Here is an 18788-nt window from a genome sequence, read left to right as displayed (position 1 = left end):
TACAAGATGAGTATAGTTCCCTGTTAAGTCCTCATTATTTACCTATTTGTACATAGCAGTGTATGTATGTTAATCTCAAATCCTAATTTATCTCCCCCCCAAACATCCCCCGCATTTTGCTTTCCCCTTTGGTCACCATAAGTTTGGTTGGTATGTCTATGAGTTTGTTTCTGTTTCATAAATAAGTTCATCTGTATCATTTAAAAAATTTCCACAAACTAGTGCTATCACATGATATTTAAAATTATATTGGTATGTGATATTGGTATAAAATTCAGTTAAAATTTTGCTTTCTGTTGCTGCCCTTATCTGGTTTTGTTATCTCAGCCATAGCATCATTTTCTAAAACAAGTTTTGTTAGACACTGTCTTTCTTTAAAACTTGGATAAGCTTGTAAAACATCCAAGTCCACATAGCGCATTTTGGTGTGGGGTTGGAATGAGAAACATTTTTGATAACTTTCAATTTTGAAAACCAGTTTAAGCTATCCAATTTCTGTATTTAGTATACCAATTTTTGCAGTTATATTTTCCCAGAAATTTATCTAGAGTTTCCAGTTTAACATATAGATCTTCATAACATGACTTCTAAACTTACACTGTGCAGATACACTCACAGCTTACAGTTTGCAGAACAGTAACTGCACGTTTAATTGATTAAAACTGCAGTGTTCATAACATATTCTGGGACAAGAATTACAAATTTCCCAATGTAATATATGTCTTGACTTGAGTAGCTGCCCACAATATTCTTATTTAGAAAGACATTCATGACAGTTATATGTGGGCTTCTATTAAAAATGTGTTTATGTTGCTTTCAAACTATAGAATATTCAGTTGCTCTGTTGATAAAATCTAAAGAGGAAGGAAAATACTTATTTCTGTTTATCATGCACATTAATGTCCTATCTTATTTGGTTAGTATTTGATATCATGTACAATCACATAATATATTTATCTTCTTTTGTTTTATTTTTTAATAAAACAAATTTTCCCCTTTTTGTTATTTGATATTATAAGATTACAAGATATTATAAGGTTTGTTCATCTTAGAAAAAAAAAAAAAGAACAGATTTTCATGTTGCTGATTGTCTCCTGTGTTTCTTATCCACGTCACTGACTGCTGCCTTGGGCGTATTTGTTCAGGGACTGGGTCTGGGAGTCAGTGCCCAGTCTCTCCCAGTCAGTGGAGAGAAGGAAACGTTGGAGGACTTGCCCTTGTTTCTCTTCTTGTCTCCTAACCCAGAGCTGTCCATCCTGTCATCTGGTGGCAGGTGGAATAAGGACTTGAGTAGTAAGAAGGAGGATGAGATTTGAAGAGAGATGAAGAATAGTATTCTGGGGAGGAGCATATTGTGGAAAGACAGAAGATCTCATGCTATTCCTGTGGACTTAAAGTTGCTAGTGACTGTAGAACAGTGAATGGCAACAGATGTGCTTAGCTTTGCTGCTGCTGCTGCTAAGTCACTTCAGTCGTGTCCGACTCTGTGTGACCCCATAGACGGCAGCCCACCAAGCTCTCCTGTCCCTGGGATTCTCCAGGCAAGAACACTGGAGTGGGTTGCCATTTCCTTCTCCAATGCATGAAAGTGAAAAGTAGAAGTGAAGTCGCTCAGTTGTGTCCAGCCCTCAGCGACCCCATGGACTGCAGCCTTCCAGGCTCCTCTGTCAATGGGATTTTCCAGGCAAGAGTACTGGAGTGGGGTGCCATTGCCTTCTCCGGTGCTTAGCTTTGTTTCCCTCCAAATTCGTATACTACCAAAAAAGCAATATTTGACATTTTCTCAACAATATAACACATGTTAGGTTGAACAGACAATTGAATATCTGTCTTTAAAATACCAATAGATTTTTTATTGGTGGATTCAAAAATCCTGGACATTATTATAGTTGTTAGAGCCTGTGCCTTGTAGGATATGAAGCCTACACCCATCTGAATGATGAAAAATACCTATATCTAGCAAGTCTTTTAAAAATTACTTTTAGTCTAGCTCCTTCCAAAAATAAATTACTGTGGTTGTGCTAACACTAATAGAGCTGTCTTTATTCTGAGAAGCTAATTACTATAATTCCTCTTGTGCCTGTGCAGCGATCTCGGATTGATTCTGAAATGCCAGTGGAACTGCCATTGACAGCTATCTACCTCTGTTTGTTGCACTTGCTATTGATCTACCATTGAGGCTGAGAATATGGTTTAAACATGCTCTATGGTACTGTGGAAGCCTTCTGATACCAAGGGGTTGGAAAGCATTTAAGTAGTTTCAAGCCCTGTCAAACCCAAGGAGTAACTTCTTACTTACTTGGCTGGTTCTGCATTTTTATTCGTCATTGAAAAGTGAAAGTGAAAGTCGCTCAGTTGTGTCCGACTCTGTGCGACCCCATGGACTGTAGCCATCCAGGCTTCTCTGTCTATGGAATTCTCCAGGCAAGAATACTAGAGTGGGTAGCTGTTCCCTTCTCCAGGGGATCTGCCCTACCCAGGGATTGAACTGGAGTCTCCTGCATTGCAGGCAGATTCTTTACCAGCTGAGCTACCAGAGAAGCCCTTTATTTGTCATTAGGCCTAGTCAAGACTGAGGAAAAAGGAAGAAACTGGTATTTCTCCCAGTGAATGAAGGGATACAGCTTTGTCAGATAAATATTGGACTGAGAATTACTTGAAGGAAAGGGAAATATATTGGGAAAGTCCTGGAGTTGCTAATAGTGCATCAAATCCATTGGTTAACTTAAATGGGTCATTTAAGTACAATCAGAGAAGCTTTCAGCTGAATAACAGGATTGGGTAATAGGCTAGAAATAATTTTAATAAATTCTCACTTCATTCTCCTCTGCCTCTTTGTTCTACTAATTGAATAAAATTGTGTGTAAGGGTTACAATTGAATGCTTTTTAATGTCAAAGGTGTTCAATAATGATAAGTTCTTTTCAGTTTTTGTTCTATTTTCTTTCCCTCCTTTCTGTTCCTTTGTGTTTCTTTTATCTTTGCATTTATACATAAACAGGTTTCTATTGTTCAGATTAATGTGAGTGCAAAAATAGTTCAAAGCACAAAATAAATACAAATACCTGGGAACCAAATTAGTGGAAACTGACTTTACAAATCTGAGTTAACAAGTTTTTATTCCTCATTCACAAGATAGAGGTGAGAAGTGTGGAAACAAGCTGATAATATGTAGATTTCCCTTTTTGAGTGAACCTTTTAGATTTTGGGCTACAGTTAGTATTAACTCCTTTTAAAGATTTGTTTACTTTGTTATAAATTGATACTCAAAATGCATTATAATAGAACCTTATTGAACAACTGTTAGTAGTATCTACTATAGTTAAATATACATCTAAACTTACAGCATAGCAATTCTACTCATTGTAGGTATGTATCCACCAAGAGATACACACAAGCAAGTTTGCATCAATAATAGCCCCAAACTTGAAACAGCCAAATGTTTACCAGGAGAAGAGTAGATAAATATACTTTTCTATTACTCAGAAACAATGATAAGCACAAGATGTCAGATATGAGACTACATATTGTATGGTTTGTCTTATATGAACTTCAAGTTCAAACACACTGAATCTATGGTAATAGAAATCAGTTAGTGGGAGGTGAGAGGAGTATAAATAGATCGGGGATTGGACAGAAGCGCTTGGAAACCTTCTGGTTGCTGTAAATTGCCTAAAACTTAATCTGGATGGAGATTCACATATGTGTATAAAAATGTTCATCAAACTGTATACGACAGTTTGGGCACTCTCTATGTATGCTGTAACCAAACATATTATTTGATTTTAGTCCATCCCTGTAAGGGTGAGTGATACTAAAATAATCTTTCTTTTTTTTTTTTTTTACCAAGGCAGAGAAGTTATGCTAATTCACTGCAGAATTTTAATGTTGGATTGACTTTTCATTTTGTGGCTACTGTAGTGAACCAAGCTCTTATTGTGTTAGATTTTGATCCTCAAAGCTGCTTTACTCTTCAGAATGTTTTCAACTGAGGATTATTATTTTGCATTTCATTGATCTTATACAGATTAGGAGTAGTTTGAGGAGGTTTTAGGTAAGAAGGAAAAGCTTGCCTGAAGTTTGAAAATTTTTCTATGGATGGGTAGCATATTTTAATATAATGCATATTTAATATATAACTATGATAATTATATATTATAAATATATAAATATATTTATATATTAGCTATAGTATAGAAGCTGTCTTAAACTATGTGTTTTATCTTTTTTAAGATTCTTTCTGTTTTGCACACATTGGTTATTTAATGGAAGTAGATAACGAAAAGAGCTTTTGTATTAACCTAACGATTAAGACTGAAAATACATAGAAGCAAAAAGTAGCTGTCAATGAGGATTTGTGATCAGGCTTTCAAAAGTTTAAACATTTTAGCTTATTTATATTCATGATTTACCCAAGGTTTCCCATTTTACTCAGGACTAACAGCTTTCACTAAGTATTTTTCAAAGACCTTTTGATTATATGCAGTGGACTTGGGGTTTCTGGGTTTCCTGAGTAGTAATTCTTTTTTTTCAAGATTTTTTTTTTAATGTGGATCATATTTAAAGTCTTTATTGAATTTGTTACAATGTAGCTTCTGTTTTTATGTTTGGGTTCTTTGTGAGGCATGTGGAATCATAATTCCCCGACCAGGGACTGAACCTGCACATCCTACATTGAAAGGCAAAGTCTTAACCACTGGACTACCAGGGAAGTCACTCCTGAGTAAGTCAGGCACTAAGCTCTTGCTTCCTTTTGTCTCTTGTCTTCACAGGCTGCCCTGCAAGTGGGAGGCCATGGAGAAAGGCTGCACCAGTGTCGGGAGGTCATGCTGCTAACTTACAAATCCATCCCCATGCAAGTGGATGGGGAGCCCTGCAGGTTGGCCCCGGCTATGATTCGGATCTCACTGAGGAATCAGGCCAACATGGTACAGAAGAGCAAGAGGAGAACGTCCATGCCTTTACTCAATGAGTGAGTCTGCGCGCGCCCACCTTTGTGAACACGGAGACCGCGGTGAGCAGGGCACTGAGCATGTGCATGGCCGGAGGCCTCCCTGTGCTGAGAGAGGAGAACAGTCCGGGAGCCGCAGCTGCCCCTTGGCCTCTCGCACATATTTCTTCTTAATGTTTACTATACAGTGACCATACGCTTCTTTCAGGAGTAATTGTTGTATGGTATGTTAGATTGATGATGCTTTTTCACCGACCACCCACTTAAGTATATATTGACTGGGACCAGCCGGAAATCATTGAGTGGTTCAGGGTCATAAAACCTGTCTGGTTAAACATGTTCGGTTTCATTTTAAGAAGGCCCTGTTGGCCTCCTCTTCTTGACCCTGGTTACTTGGAGAGTGTTGGTTTCTCCAGGGCAGAAGGTTGGCAGAACTGGGTTTTGGCTCACTGCTCCCCATATTGCATCCCCTTCTGCTTGTTAGTGGACTGTCCCTTTTCCAGTGCTCGCAGTTTGGAGTCTGATATTCTCTGATGCTTCGACTCAGTTTTTCCAATGCTGGAGAGCATCCTGTTGTCTAATAGATGAGACCTGACCCATGACTCAGTGCCTGAACAAAATGTACCCCTCCTGGACCCTTTCCTTTCTTGGGTGCTTCGATAAACTGATTTGGAAAAGGTGATAATGACTGGCTATGTTGAGTGCACATTCATTTTATAGAGTCCCTTTATCTAATTTTTGATTGAAAATGTCTATTTGGGCTTAGAGAAAGGGATGAAGAAACATGGGGATTTGGGGCCTCATTTTGAGCCTCTTCTATATATCATGCCCCTGTGTCTGACCTGACAGTCAGACACAGGTAAGGTAAGGTAAGGTAAGGTAAGGCCATTTCCGGGTTTGAATTTTGGCCATTCTTGTGTCACAGTGAGGTACCCTCGGAGGTGCTCCTCCTGTTCGTGGCCCGTGATGCATGGTTCTGTATTTGTACTGAATGGCTGGCTTCCTCTAGTGCCTGCGAAGCAAGGGCATGCTTTACCAAGGTATTTTCTGAGTCAGTGTGACAGCTACAGAAGTGCCTAGAATGAACCCACGACACAGGGGTCATCGCTGTCTGCCAAAGCTCCGCCCCTGTCCTGAAAAGGCAGACGTTGAAGAGTAGCATTCGACAGGGCTCATAAAGCGTTTTCCTCTGTAGCCTCTGCTCCTAAGCTTGAGGGGTCTTCTCTCCTCTGCACCCTCTTATTCGAGAATCACTCTGCACTTCCCCAGCATTTTTCCTAGATCCTTATCCAGAGGGCTGGTGTAGTTGCCTTTTTCATTTTGTTTACATTCTGCAGCTAGAGAAACTCTTGGGTTATTTTGGTTGCTTTTTCTGTCCTCTGCCTTTCCCTGCTATTAGGTTGGATATACACTTCAGGAGTTTCAGGCAAGGTGTCAGCAGTAGTATACAGCTGGCCATACTGTCTCTTAAAAATGTTCAGAGTTAAGCTGTGAACTATCGGTTGGAGAGAAAATCTGAACTACAAAGTGATAAGTCCTCTCTGAGATAGTCCAGGTTGTTTTGGGTCACTTGTAGATCACTTGTTAGCAGGGCTAAAAATTCTTAGTATCTACAGCCAAACAGCTCTCATTTTCATGCTTGGTGCTTCTACCCTTAATAGCCTTATCAGACATGTAATTATTTTGGGTTGTTTAGTTTCAAACAATTTTTGCCCTTGAGGAAAAAAAATTTGTTTTTGCTCAGAAACTGTATTAAGAATTTATTGGGGCTTTCTTCATGTATTAAAATCAAATGTAAAGAGTTGAGTTTTTTTGGTACATGTGGTACATATGAAGTGACTTCACAGATTTAGCTGCGAGGGTGTTCAAGAAGCCATTTCATCTCAAAAATGCAGTCACGTGCCACTAGGGGGCAGTGGTGCCTCCATCTAAGCAGCCTCAGACTCGAAGATAGACTTCTGGGAAATGGCAGTAATAATATTCTGTCCATTTCTTAAAAGGACATATATATATTATCTTAAAGATTAGCCAAGATCTAGATTCCTACTTATTATTAAAATTATCCTTCAACACTGCATTTTTAGAAAATCTGTCAGCCACTACTCTTATTCACCCTTTGTGATTAGACTGCTTCTTGCTGTTTGGAAATCCAGCTTTTTCCACTAAATTTCCAAGTGGCGTTTCCAGTGTAAGGGAAGCCTGGCCACTGATACCTTCCTAGGCGTTTTCTTCCGCGTTCTGAGTCCTTCAAGCTTTTCATTCTTTAGGCCTCCATTGTGCAAAGTTCACCTTGGCAGTCAAGACAGAGAGCAGTCGGGCCTGTCTTGAACATCATCGTATTTCTGCTCTCCTGTTGCTCTTCTTGAGTTTGTCCCTTCCTTCCTTTTCATCTGTTGGCTTTTGCTCGAGTTCATCGACATATCACTTTCCCTGAGAATCCTTTGCCTTCTGCTTCCGGCCCTTAAATACACCACTCAGCGTCCCTGCAGTGCTCTTGTTAGCTCTGTGACACCATTTATCAAAACTAGTGTCATTACTGGCTGACTTGTCTCCTCTGCTCTGGGGGGAGACCCTGGGGTTTTCCTCGCAGGGTCCCCAGTGCCCGTCAGTGTGCTGAGTCTTAATGTTACATGTTGAACAAGGGACTCCCACATGCATCAGATCTATAATGTTCCATCTGTTGCATTTCTCAGAAATTGATTCCAAAATAACATAAATCTAAAACTTTGTGAGTATAAAAATAATATAGAAAACCTCTTGATCGTATTTTATGGTAGTAAATGGAAGATATATGCTTAATAATTTCAAGATCTGGTATACATGGATGGCTGGAGAAAATCCCATGAGAAACAGCTAAATGGTTTTCATGATGCCCCTAGATCTTTACTTCTGCAAAAAAAAAAAAAAAAAGAAAGAAAAAAAAATTCTAACAAATATTTATTGGCTTGTGATCCCATTTGCTATTACTATACAAACTAAAAGACTAGCTAGGCCCATTAGGCTCACTACCCCCTCCTCTGCCCACCCCATTGATATAGGAGCATATGCCTTTATATGTCATTTATGGCTTATGAATCTACTTCAGATATGACTCTAATAAATATCATCCACCCCAAAAGTAATTGAGCAGGTTTGTCTAGGTTCATATTCATGTATTAGTAACGTGGTAGCCAGATAAACCTGATCTTGCTATTTGAAAGGCACTCTTGAAGGAGATCAGAAGTTCTACATTAACTCAGGTGCTTAGGAAGATCTTAGCCTGAGTTCTCTAGCAATTAAGACAACAATGTGAAGGGTGACTGCATACTCCATGGGAAAGATTTTCAGTTGGCAGACTCTGAATTGGGCAACTGGGTTCCCCCATCCTGGGCTGCTGAAAAGTACTATTGGTGATAACTGATAGCCCTTTGAGGATAATAAGGAGTTAATTCGTGGGAGGCTTCATATGAGAATTTACATACCCAGCAGAAATGAGGGAGTAGGGTTATAGGGAAAGATGGATTGGGGAAGAGTGTTACACTGAAACCATTCAAATGGTCTGAGAGAGTAAGAGTTGTTACTAATAACATAAAAGTAACAGGAAATGCGGGGTTTCATTTCTTCAGTTCCACATTTTATCTTTTGTGGTAGCCATGGAAGACCCTTTCTTTTATTTTAATTTTTAAACGAGGGATAGAGAAGAGAGAGAAATCTATGGTTTCACTCCACTGCCAAGAGTATCAGTGGAATTATAGCATCATTGTGATGAAATTAGGCTTTCTTGGTATGACCTGTAAGTTTTTGTTGGGTGGCTCTGGTCGAGATGGTTTTTCTTTTGACATGAACATTTCAACAAAGCCCTGGAATCATGAGGACTATTTGTTAACCGATTCAGCTTACCTTGATTCTGCTCAAAGATGAATTGACTGGGCCAGCCTACCACTCGTGTGTGTGTGTATGTGAGTGTGTGTGTCTGTGCACACGCACAGATGGATGCCCTCTGAGACCTGGAGCCAGAGAGGACCGTGGGGCCCCGCAGCCCCACGCAGCATCCGCGCTCCTGCAGCGGCTGCAGGCGCCTTGCCTCGTGCCCCGCTCTGCGGCTTGCCTGAGCACCAGCCCTGCCATGTGTCCCGTTGGCTTCGTCACTATCACTGGCTTTTTGGATTCTTTCTGTGGCTGGCTTGGTTTTCCTTTTCTTTTCATTCACTGTTTGGTGACGTGCTCATTTAAGTTCTGTTTAAATTTTGTGTGTCTCTCTTTCTCTCTCCCGGCTTGTTCCCTGTCTGTCCACGCTGTTTTGCTGACTGTCTTCGCTGCTCATTCCCTGCTGCCTCTAGTATCCATCAGGTGCAAGCTGCGGACCTGCGGAGAGTGTCTGCCCCCCCAGGCTCCTTCACCATGTGAGTACAAAACCGTTCTGTTTTTACATTGTGTCTCTCAGCTTCATCTCCTCTTCAGGGCCAGAGGACCTGCATCCTCGTCCTTCACAGGTCTGCTTCTCAGACAAAGAACCACCTTGCTGCGATTGTCCACTTTAGCCCTTCTTTGATTTGAGACACAGCTGTGAAGTTCTCTGTGTTCTGTTCATCTCAGTCTTCTATGAGTTCACAGTTTAAGTTTTTTGATTAGATACTTCAGGGTCCAAAGTTGCACAGGGTTGTATGAAATTCCATACCAAGCTTTGGTTTCTGTGGAAAGTAAACCCATTAGATCATTCCATCACCTATGGCTCTGACCTTGAAGCAGCACCCGCTACTCTTGATTCTGTGGATGGAGCCCTGAAATTATGGATATGTGTGGAGCTTTCAGTGTACATATGTGCAAAGACACACCGCTATCCTTGATTCTGTGGATGGTCCCCTGAAGTTATTGATATGTGTGGAGCTTTCAGTGTATGTATGTGCATCTGTGCATTTTTCCAGGTTGAGCATCCATAGTGGTAGTAAATGATCAATGACCCAAAGTTGTCAGTGAGTTGGCAAAATGCATTTTATACGTAGTAGTTTGTACTTAGCATACTTTATGCTTTTTTTGTGTGTGTGAAGAACAGAAAGAAATTATTTTTTTTAGCACTTCAGGACTTTTTTATGCTATTGCTTCTTTCTTGCCCTTGCTTCTTTTCTCCATCTTACATATACTTGTATTATGTTTCAGGTGCTGTTAAAGGTGCTTTACATACATCAACTAACTTACTTCCCAACACCCGTATGCTATAAGTGGTATTATTGCCTCCATGTTATATATGAGGGATCTGATGAACAGAGAAGTTAAGTAACTTCAGGAAGGTCACACAGCTAATAAGTGATAGGCTAGGATTCATACTTCTGCAGCCTGTTTTCAAAATTCATGCTCTTAACAATTTATAATCTGCCGTTTTTTATCAACCAGTATCCTTTGTATTTCTCAGAGCTCAGTTGAATAACTGTCTTTGCTAAGAACTATACCTTGATTATTTCTGGTAGAACTAGTTATGTCCTCATTGGAATTCACTATTACAATGTTGTACTTATTATAGTTCTCAAGGTACAATCCATTGGTACTAATTATATTAGCTCTGTATCTGTGTATATCCCGCACTACACTTAGGCCACTTGAAATCATTTACAGTATCTTCCTGTGACTTTTGTATCCCCAGTCCTGATCACAGACCTTAACACAAAGTATTCTGAAATTAGAAAGAACTGTTTGTTGGTTGGTGGAATGAATGAATGAAAGAATGCATGTCTAAATAGAACCATGCCAGTATCTAACATCCAGGGATGTGCCAATGTGACTCCTAAAGTTCAGTTATTATATAATTTTACTCTCAGCTCTAATCTTGTGGAAACATGCTTATTTATTCATTTATTGCAAAATGTTTTTCTAAAAGTATTATTTTGTACTTGCTCTGTGTCAGATGCTATTTTCCACCTAGTATTTAGGGTTGAGCACAGCAACCCTATACTTTCATGGAACTCAGTATCGACTGGTCAGACAACAAGAAAATAGCATTTACTTTCTAATTTGGCAGCTGTTCCTGGGGTATATTATTCTACATAAGTCCTGTTCAATAAATGTGAGTCCAGAATGGCTCTCGGTGTTCATTATTTTCAGCACCTTTGTTGATAGAGTTCAAACAATTGAGAATATCAACAGCAGACATGCAGGTGATATTTGTCATATTTATATCATCATTTAAGCTTTGGTTGTGTTTGTTTTCATCATATAATTTAAATGGGGCTCTTTTTCCCTTTTTTTTTTTCAGGCATGTATGCTATGGGAAGGTGAACTGTCCTGTTAGTTTTCATAGCGTGTATCAGTACCACAGATATGGCCACTTAAAACTTGACTATTGATCTAAAGTATTTTATACTTATATGTGCTATGTTAATTAATGCATATTATAGATTTTATATCTGTATAACTGATGACTTGCATAATAAGTATTTATTAAGGTATTATTTTAAAAATTCGATAACTAAACACTGTCCAATAGAGCAAGGAAAGTGGAGAAAAAAATCCAAGCACAATAATAAGCATTGTCTTTATATATTGGGCTGGCCAAAAAGTTGGTTCGGGGTTTTCTGTACGATTGTATGGAAAAACCCACACTCACTTTTTGGCCAAGCCAGTATTATGGCAGAGGTCAACCTGGCTTATACCCGCTCTCATGCTGCGGTTTGCAGCAGTGTTTGAGAATCATGTTAACCTTGCCTTGGTCCTCACGAAAGTCAGGATTCCAGTTTAGAGAGCTAAACTTTTTTTTTTTACTCTTGTATCAACTATTCTCTGCTCAGAACAACTCTTTTTTACAGATGATCTTTCCTTTGGGAGAAACCTCTTTATGCTGTTTCTAAAGCAAACGTTACTTTCCTAAAGCAACTTGAATTATCCTTTCTCTCTAACTTTCCAATGACTTTTTTTTTTTAATTAGGAAGTCATGGTTTTGACGACATAATGCATAAATTATTAGGAATTGCAGCATACTATTAATATGTGCCTACAGGGGAAATTTCAGCTTTACATAAAGGAGAACCTTGAAATTTTTGTTTTGATCATGTATGACCATATATGAGGGTAAACTGAACTGAACTGGGGAGGGTAAAGCATCTGCCTGCCAATTCAGGAGACATAGGAGATTCAGGTTCAGTCCTTGGGTCAGGAAGAGCTCCCCTGGGCGAGGAAAGGGCAGCCCATTCCAGTATTCTTGCCCAGAAAATCCCATGGACAGAAGAGCTCAGTGGGCTACATCCATGGAGTTGCAAAGAGTCAGACATGACTGAGTGATAACAACAAATCAAAGGTATTTAGTGCCTTCATCCAATAGAACACAATAAAGTAAATGAATTATTTCACTACAAGTTTTATGTTCTGTACCTTTTTCTTTTTTTTTTTTTTTTTTACATCAGAGAAAAGCTATAATTCCCAAAGTTGGCTTCAGTTCAGTCGCTCAGTCATGTCCAACTCTTTACAACCCCATGGACTGCAGCATGCCAGGATTCCCTGTCCATCACCAACTCCTGGAGCTTGCTCAAATTCATGTCCATTGAGTCGATGATGCCATCAAACCATCTCATCCTCTGTCGTCCCCTTCTCCTCCTGCCTTCAATCTTTTCCAGCATCAGAGTCTTTTCTAATGAGTCCGTTCTTGGCATCAGGTGACCAAAGTATTGGAGCTTCAGCTTCAACATCAGTCCCTCCAATGAAAAATAGGGACTGATTTCCTTTTGGGTTGACTGATTTGATCTCTTTGCAGTCCAAGGGACCCTCAAAAGTCTTCTCAAACACCACAGTTCAAAAGCATCAATTCTTCGGCGCTCAGCTTTCTTCACAGTCCAACTCTCGCATCCATACATGACTACTGGAAAAACCATAGCTTTTACTGGACAGACCTTTGTTGGCAAAGTAATGTCTCTGCTTTTTAATATACTGTCTAGGTTGGTCATAGCTTTTCTTCCAAGGAGCAAGCATCTTTTAATTTCATGGCTGCAGTCACTATCTGCAGTGATTTTGGAGCCTGAGAAAATAAAGTCTGTCACTGTTTCCATTGTTTTCCTGTTTTCCATAAAGTGATGGGACCAGATGCCATGATCTTCATTTTTTGAATGTTGAGTTTTAAGCCAGCTTTTTCACTCTCCTCTTTCATCTTCATCAAGAGGCTCTTTACTTCCTCTTTATTTTCTGCCATGAGGATGGTGTCATCTACATATCTGAGGTTATTGATATTTCCCCTGGCAGTCTTTATTCTAGCTTGTGCTTTATCCAGCCCAGCATTTCACATGATGTACCCTGCATATAAGTTAAATAAGCAAGGTGACAATATACAGCCTTGATGAACTCCTTTCCCATTTTGGAACCAGTCCATTGTTCCATGTCCAGTTCTAACTATTGCTTCAAGTGTACCACCTAATTATTCAGTGTTTGTTTATATTGTGAAATGATCATCACAGTAAGTCTAGTTAATCTTGAGTTGGCCAAAAAGTTCATCCAACTTTTTCTATAAGATGTTACCGTGAAACCCAGTATCTATCATCATATGTAGTTACAATAGTTTTTTCTTATGATGAGAGCTTTTAAGATCTCTTAGCAACTTTAAAATAGACAATTCAGTTCAGTTCAGTTCAGTCGCTCAGTCGTGTCCGACTCTTTGCGACCCCATGAATCTCAGCATACCAGGCCTCCATGTCCATCACCAACTCCCAGAGTTCACTCAGACCCACGTCCATCGAGTCAGTGATACCATCCAGCCATCTCATCCTCTGTCGTCCCCTTCTCCTCCTGCCCCCAAACCCTCCCAGCATCAGAGTCTTTTCCAATGAGTCAACTCTTCTCATTAGGTGGCCAAAGTACTGGAGTTTCAGCTTCAGCATCATTTCTTCCGAAGAAATCCCAGGACTGATCTCCTTCAGAATGGACTGGTTGGATCTCCTTGCAGTCCAAGGGACTCTCAAGAGTCTTCTCCAACACCACAGTTCAAAAGCATCAGTTCTTCCTTGCTCAGCTTTCTTCACAGTCCAACTCTCACATCCATACATGACCACTGGAAAAACCATAGCCTTGTCTAGATGGACCTTTGTTGGCAAAGTAATGTCTCTGCTTTTCAATATGCTATCTAGGTTGGTCATAACTTTCCTTCCAAGGAGCAAGCGTCTTTTAATTTCATGGCTGCAGTCAACATCTGCAGTGATTTTGGAGTCCCAAAAAATAAAGTCTGACAATACAATGCTCTTAATTCTAGTCACCATGTAGCAACCACATTACATCCCTAGGATTTATTTATTTTATAATGGATGCGTGTACCTTTTGACCTCCTTCACCCATTTCACCCTTGCCTCCCCAGTGTTGCTCAAAGAATTATTAGAGCAGTCCCTCAATTAATAAATTCTTTATAATTAATGCCTTTACAGTAGAATCCCTGTTGAAGACTGCATGCATGCACTATCTCATAAATCATAAATATTAATGTTATATGGTCATGCCTCAAAAGCCCCCAAAAGTGTGTAACTATAAAATGAGTCTTTCTGGAACTCTTTCACTTTTAGGAGTTCTTTTCATTAAGTTCTGTTTCTCTCCGGCTCTTCCTCTACCAAAATGAAATAATGTGAACTGGTTACATCTAATTTATTCATTTTTTTTCTTTCAAAAATATTATTCAGTGTCTACTTTAGATGTCAGATACTCTGTGGGATTCTGGAGATAAGAGATTAGAAAGCTAAGGTTACTGCCCTGGAGAAATGGATGCACTGTAGGAATAGACCTACAGTGTTAACACAATTATGACACAATGTGAGAAGCATCCAAATAGAGGTTCTGGTTACTTCATGTGAATAATCTTTTATTGAGTATTTATTATGTTTATTGTTATACTTTAATATTTAAAATTAATATAGGGTCAAATTGACTTTTTTGGTATATACTTCCCACTTTTAAGACATGTATCGATCCATATAGCCAGCATCATAATCGGGCTATAGAAGGGTTCTGTCATTCCAAAAAGCTGCCTTGTAATCTGTATCCTTTATGGGCACACCCTCTAATCCCTGTATCTCTCATCTCAACCTCTGGCAACCACTGATTGTTACATTTTTGTGTTTTGTAAAAGTGAAAGTGTTAGCTGCATCAGTCATGCCTGACTCTTTGCAACCCCATGGACTGTAGCCCACACCAGACTTCTCTGTCCATGGAATTCTCTAGGCAAGAATACTGGAGTGAGTTGCCATTTCCTTCTCCAGGGGATCTTTCTGACCCAGGGATTGAACCTGGGTCTCCTGCATTGCAGGCAGATTCTTTACTGTCTGAGCCACCAAAATTGGCAGCCCCAGTTTTATGTTCTAGAGAATGCCGTATACATGGAATCACACAATATGCAACCTTTATAACTGGTTCCTTTGCATAAACATAACATCTTTGATATTTATCAGAGTTGTTTCATATATTAATCATTTGTTCCTTTTTGTTGCTGAATAGTATTCCCTGTATGGATGTTTTCATTTATTTACCCAATAACCCAAAAGGACAGCTGGGTTATTTCCAGTTTGGGGTTATTCTGAATAGAGCTGCGTTAATATTGATTAACAAGTTTTGTAAAAACTAAGTTTTCATTTTTCCAGGTTAAACACCTGGGAGGGAGTCCAGGGTCATCTGGTAACTTCACGAGAAATCAACACACTGTTTTCCATTGTGGTTGTACCATTCTGCATTTCCACCAACTGTGTATGAGAGTTCCTGTTGTCCCCCATCTCTTTCAGCACTGAATAATGTCAATATTTTAAAATTGTAATCATTTAGTACCAGTGTCTTTTCAAATGACTACTTGCCAGCTTTTATATATTCTATAGTGAATCAGCCTCTCAAGTCTATTGCACATTTCTTAAACTGGGCGGTTTGTTTTCTTCCTGTTGAGTAAGATGGTCAAGTATTTTGGATCCAAGCCTTTGTTAGATATGTGTTTTGCTTAATCATTTCTTCCTTTTAGAAAGCCGTGGAATCAGCCTTCAGACCACAACTTCTGACTCATCATCTGAGCGTTAGTTGTATTTTCAGAGCCTTTGCAGTGCTGTTCCTGTTTGTCTGGCGTGTGCCCCACCAAGTTGCAGGGTGGAATCTGAGTGGAGGTCTGCTCTGTAGGTTTAGTTCCCAAAGTCTGTGGTACTATGCTTAGGGCCAGATTCACACATTTACAGCTGAGGGATGAACCCAAGTTCACGGACGTCCCTGTGGAGTTGCTTCTCTGAGCTCCTGCCTCTCTCTTTCTCTCGTTGCCCCCCATACTTTCCCATTTCTTGAGGCTCCCTTTTCAGATCCTTCAGCTAGAATGCTAAGGCTTTAGTTACCTCATTCTGCTGCATACCTCCTGAAACCATCTTCACCTCCAGGACCAGGGAAGGGAAGGACCAGAAGAGAAAGAGCAGCATGGTCATTTATCCCACCCTCTTGGGACCACAGCTCCTCTTATCAGAGAGGAAGATTCCCTTTCCTTAAAGTGTTTTTTTTTTTTTTAAGTATAGTCGATTTACAATGTTTGTGCTAATTTCTACTGGACAGCAAAATGATGCGGTTATCCGTATGTACATTCTTTTTCATATTCATTTCCATTATGGTTTATCCCAGGATGTTGAATATAATTCCCTGTGCTCTCCAGTAGTATCTTGTTGTTTATCTTCCTCTCTTGATAGTTTTAAGTACCTAAGACCTTTGTTTTAAGTACCTAAGACCTTTGTCATTGCTGCTGCCAGCACAGCAAAACTGCCCGAGTGCTAAATTGTGAGATGGAGCAGGAATAAAAGAGGAAGATGTTCCCCAGTTTCCCTACTCATTCATAGTCCCTTTCCTATCCTCACATCAGTTCAAGGGCTCTCCTAGAGCTTTCTCTGCCTTTGCCTGTGGTCCATTTTAGGCTTTGTACTGCTTGGAGTCCAGACTAGGGTTGATTAGAGGTCAAAGGAGGAGAGAGCTTACCATTAGTTGGATGTATTTTATATTCTGGTCTTCTCCCCGTCATTTATTTTTTGAGTTCTTAAATGCCTGTTTTACGCATTCTGTCCAGGTTTTATGGCTGCATTCACTGGGGGAAAAGATTGTTAGGTGCTTACCTTCCTCACCTAGAACCAGAACTTCTCTGCTGTTTTTTTTTTCTCGGCTGCTCTGGGTCTTAGTCACTGCACAAGAGAGGGAATCATCTCTGTGTCTTGCAGGCTCCTTTGTTTCTGGGTGCAGGCTCTCTAGCTATGGCACTCGAGCTTCAGTAGTTGCAATACGCGGACTTAGTTACACCATGACATGTGGGATCTTACTTCCCTGGCCAGGGTTTGAACCCGCATACCCTGAATCCCAAGGCAGACTCTCAATCACTGGACCACTGGGAAAGTCCATCTGCTGTCTTTTAAAGCAGAGAGTTTTCACACTGTATCCTCTTTTTACCTGATACAGTCGCTCAGAGGGTGCCATAGCTAAGCTCTGCAGAAAAACCAGTGCGTTTTGAACTGCAGCCAATCAATGTTAATTGTAATAGGCAATCTTGCACAACAGTCAAAATTTAAACATAAACAAGATGTTTCCCAATGCTAAATTGCATGGATTTGCTTTTTATCTTGGGAAAGGCAGAGTTAGACACAGGTCCTTGAAAAAAGTATGAATTGTTACCTTTGACCACAACCCGACCATGACTCTGCATTCTAAACTTTCTTCCCATTAAGCGATGGCTTCTTGGTAAAGGATGAAAGCAAATTGATTTTTGTTTGAGGAAGAAAGGGAGTTTTACTAAGAGAAAGAGAAATATTTTTGATGTGTCAACTTTTTTCTTTTGAATTGAGTTTAATAATTTATTTCTTGAGAAATAACCAAGAGAGAACCAAGAATCTTTAATCTTCACGATTGGAAAAAAAATAAATTGGCCACAGGTGGTTTAATATTTGTATGCCTCCGGCCAAGGAAGTAAATTAGAAAATTCTTTGAAATGCTTTCTAAAAATTTGGTCATTTTGTCTCCAACTAGTCACATGAAACCTTTGTTTCAGCATTTTATTGAATTGTGTAATGTACTAAAAGGCCTATTTAGTTTGTTTATTCACTTCAGTTCAGTCGCTCAGTTGCGTCCGACTCTTTACAACCCCAAGAACTGCAGCACGCCAGGCCTCCCTGTCCATCACTAACTCCCGGAGTTCACCCAAACCCACGTCCATCGAGTCGTTGATGCCATCCAGCCATCTCAACCTCTGTTGTCCCCTTTTCCTCCTGCCCGCAATCCCTCCCAGCATCAGAGTCTTTTCCAAGGAGTCAACTCTTCGTATGAGGTGGCCAAGGTACTGGAGTTTCAGCTTTAGCATCATTCCTTCCAAAGAACACCCAGGACTGATCTCCTTTAGAATGGACTGGTTGGATCCCCTTGCAGTCCATGGGACTCACAAGAGTCTTCTCCAACACCGCAGTTCAAAAGCATCAATTCTTCCGTGCTCAGTTTTCTTCACAGTCCAAATCTCACACCCATACATGACTACTGGAAAAACCAGAGCCTTGACTAGACGGACCTTTGTTGGCAAAATAATGTCTCTGCTTTTGAATATGTTATCTAGGTTGGTCATAACTTTCCTTCCAAGAAGTAAGCGTCTTTTAATTTCATGGCTACAATCACCATCTGCAGTGATTTTGGAGCCCCCCAAAATAAAATTCTGCCACTGTTTCCACTGTTTCCCCATCTATTTCCTATGAAGTGATAGGACCAGATGCCCTGATCTTCGTTTTCTGAATGCGGAGCTTTAAGCCAACTTTTTCACTCTCCTCTTTTACTTTCATCAAGAGGCATTTTAGTTCCTCTTCACTTTCTGCCATAATGATGGTGTCATCTGCATATCTGAGGTTATTGATATTTCTCCCGGCAAT

The 18788-nt window shown here is 39.9% G+C and overlaps 1 protein-coding gene across 3 annotated transcripts in view; it reads left to right on the top strand.

The window, feature by feature from the left end:
- Positions 1–18788, top strand: part of DGKI (diacylglycerol kinase iota) — a 507168-nt gene that overhangs the window by 328330 nt on the left and 160050 nt on the right. For all 3 annotated transcript variants that reach the window (XM_069588482.1, XM_069588483.1, XM_069588484.1), the window contains one exon: positions 4772–4971. In XM_069588482.1, coding sequence (XP_069444583.1) covers positions 4772–4971 — 200 coding nt within the window. The remainder of the gene's footprint in view (positions 1–4771; positions 4972–18788) is intronic.

This window comes from Ovis canadensis, chromosome 4 (genome assembly GCF_042477335.2).
Source record: "Ovis canadensis isolate MfBH-ARS-UI-01 breed Bighorn chromosome 4, ARS-UI_OviCan_v2, whole genome shotgun sequence".
NCBI lineage: Eukaryota > Metazoa > Chordata > Mammalia > Artiodactyla > Bovidae > Ovis > Ovis canadensis.
The sequence above is the reverse complement of the archived record's forward strand: the minus strand, read 5'-3'. Positions and strand labels throughout refer to the sequence as shown.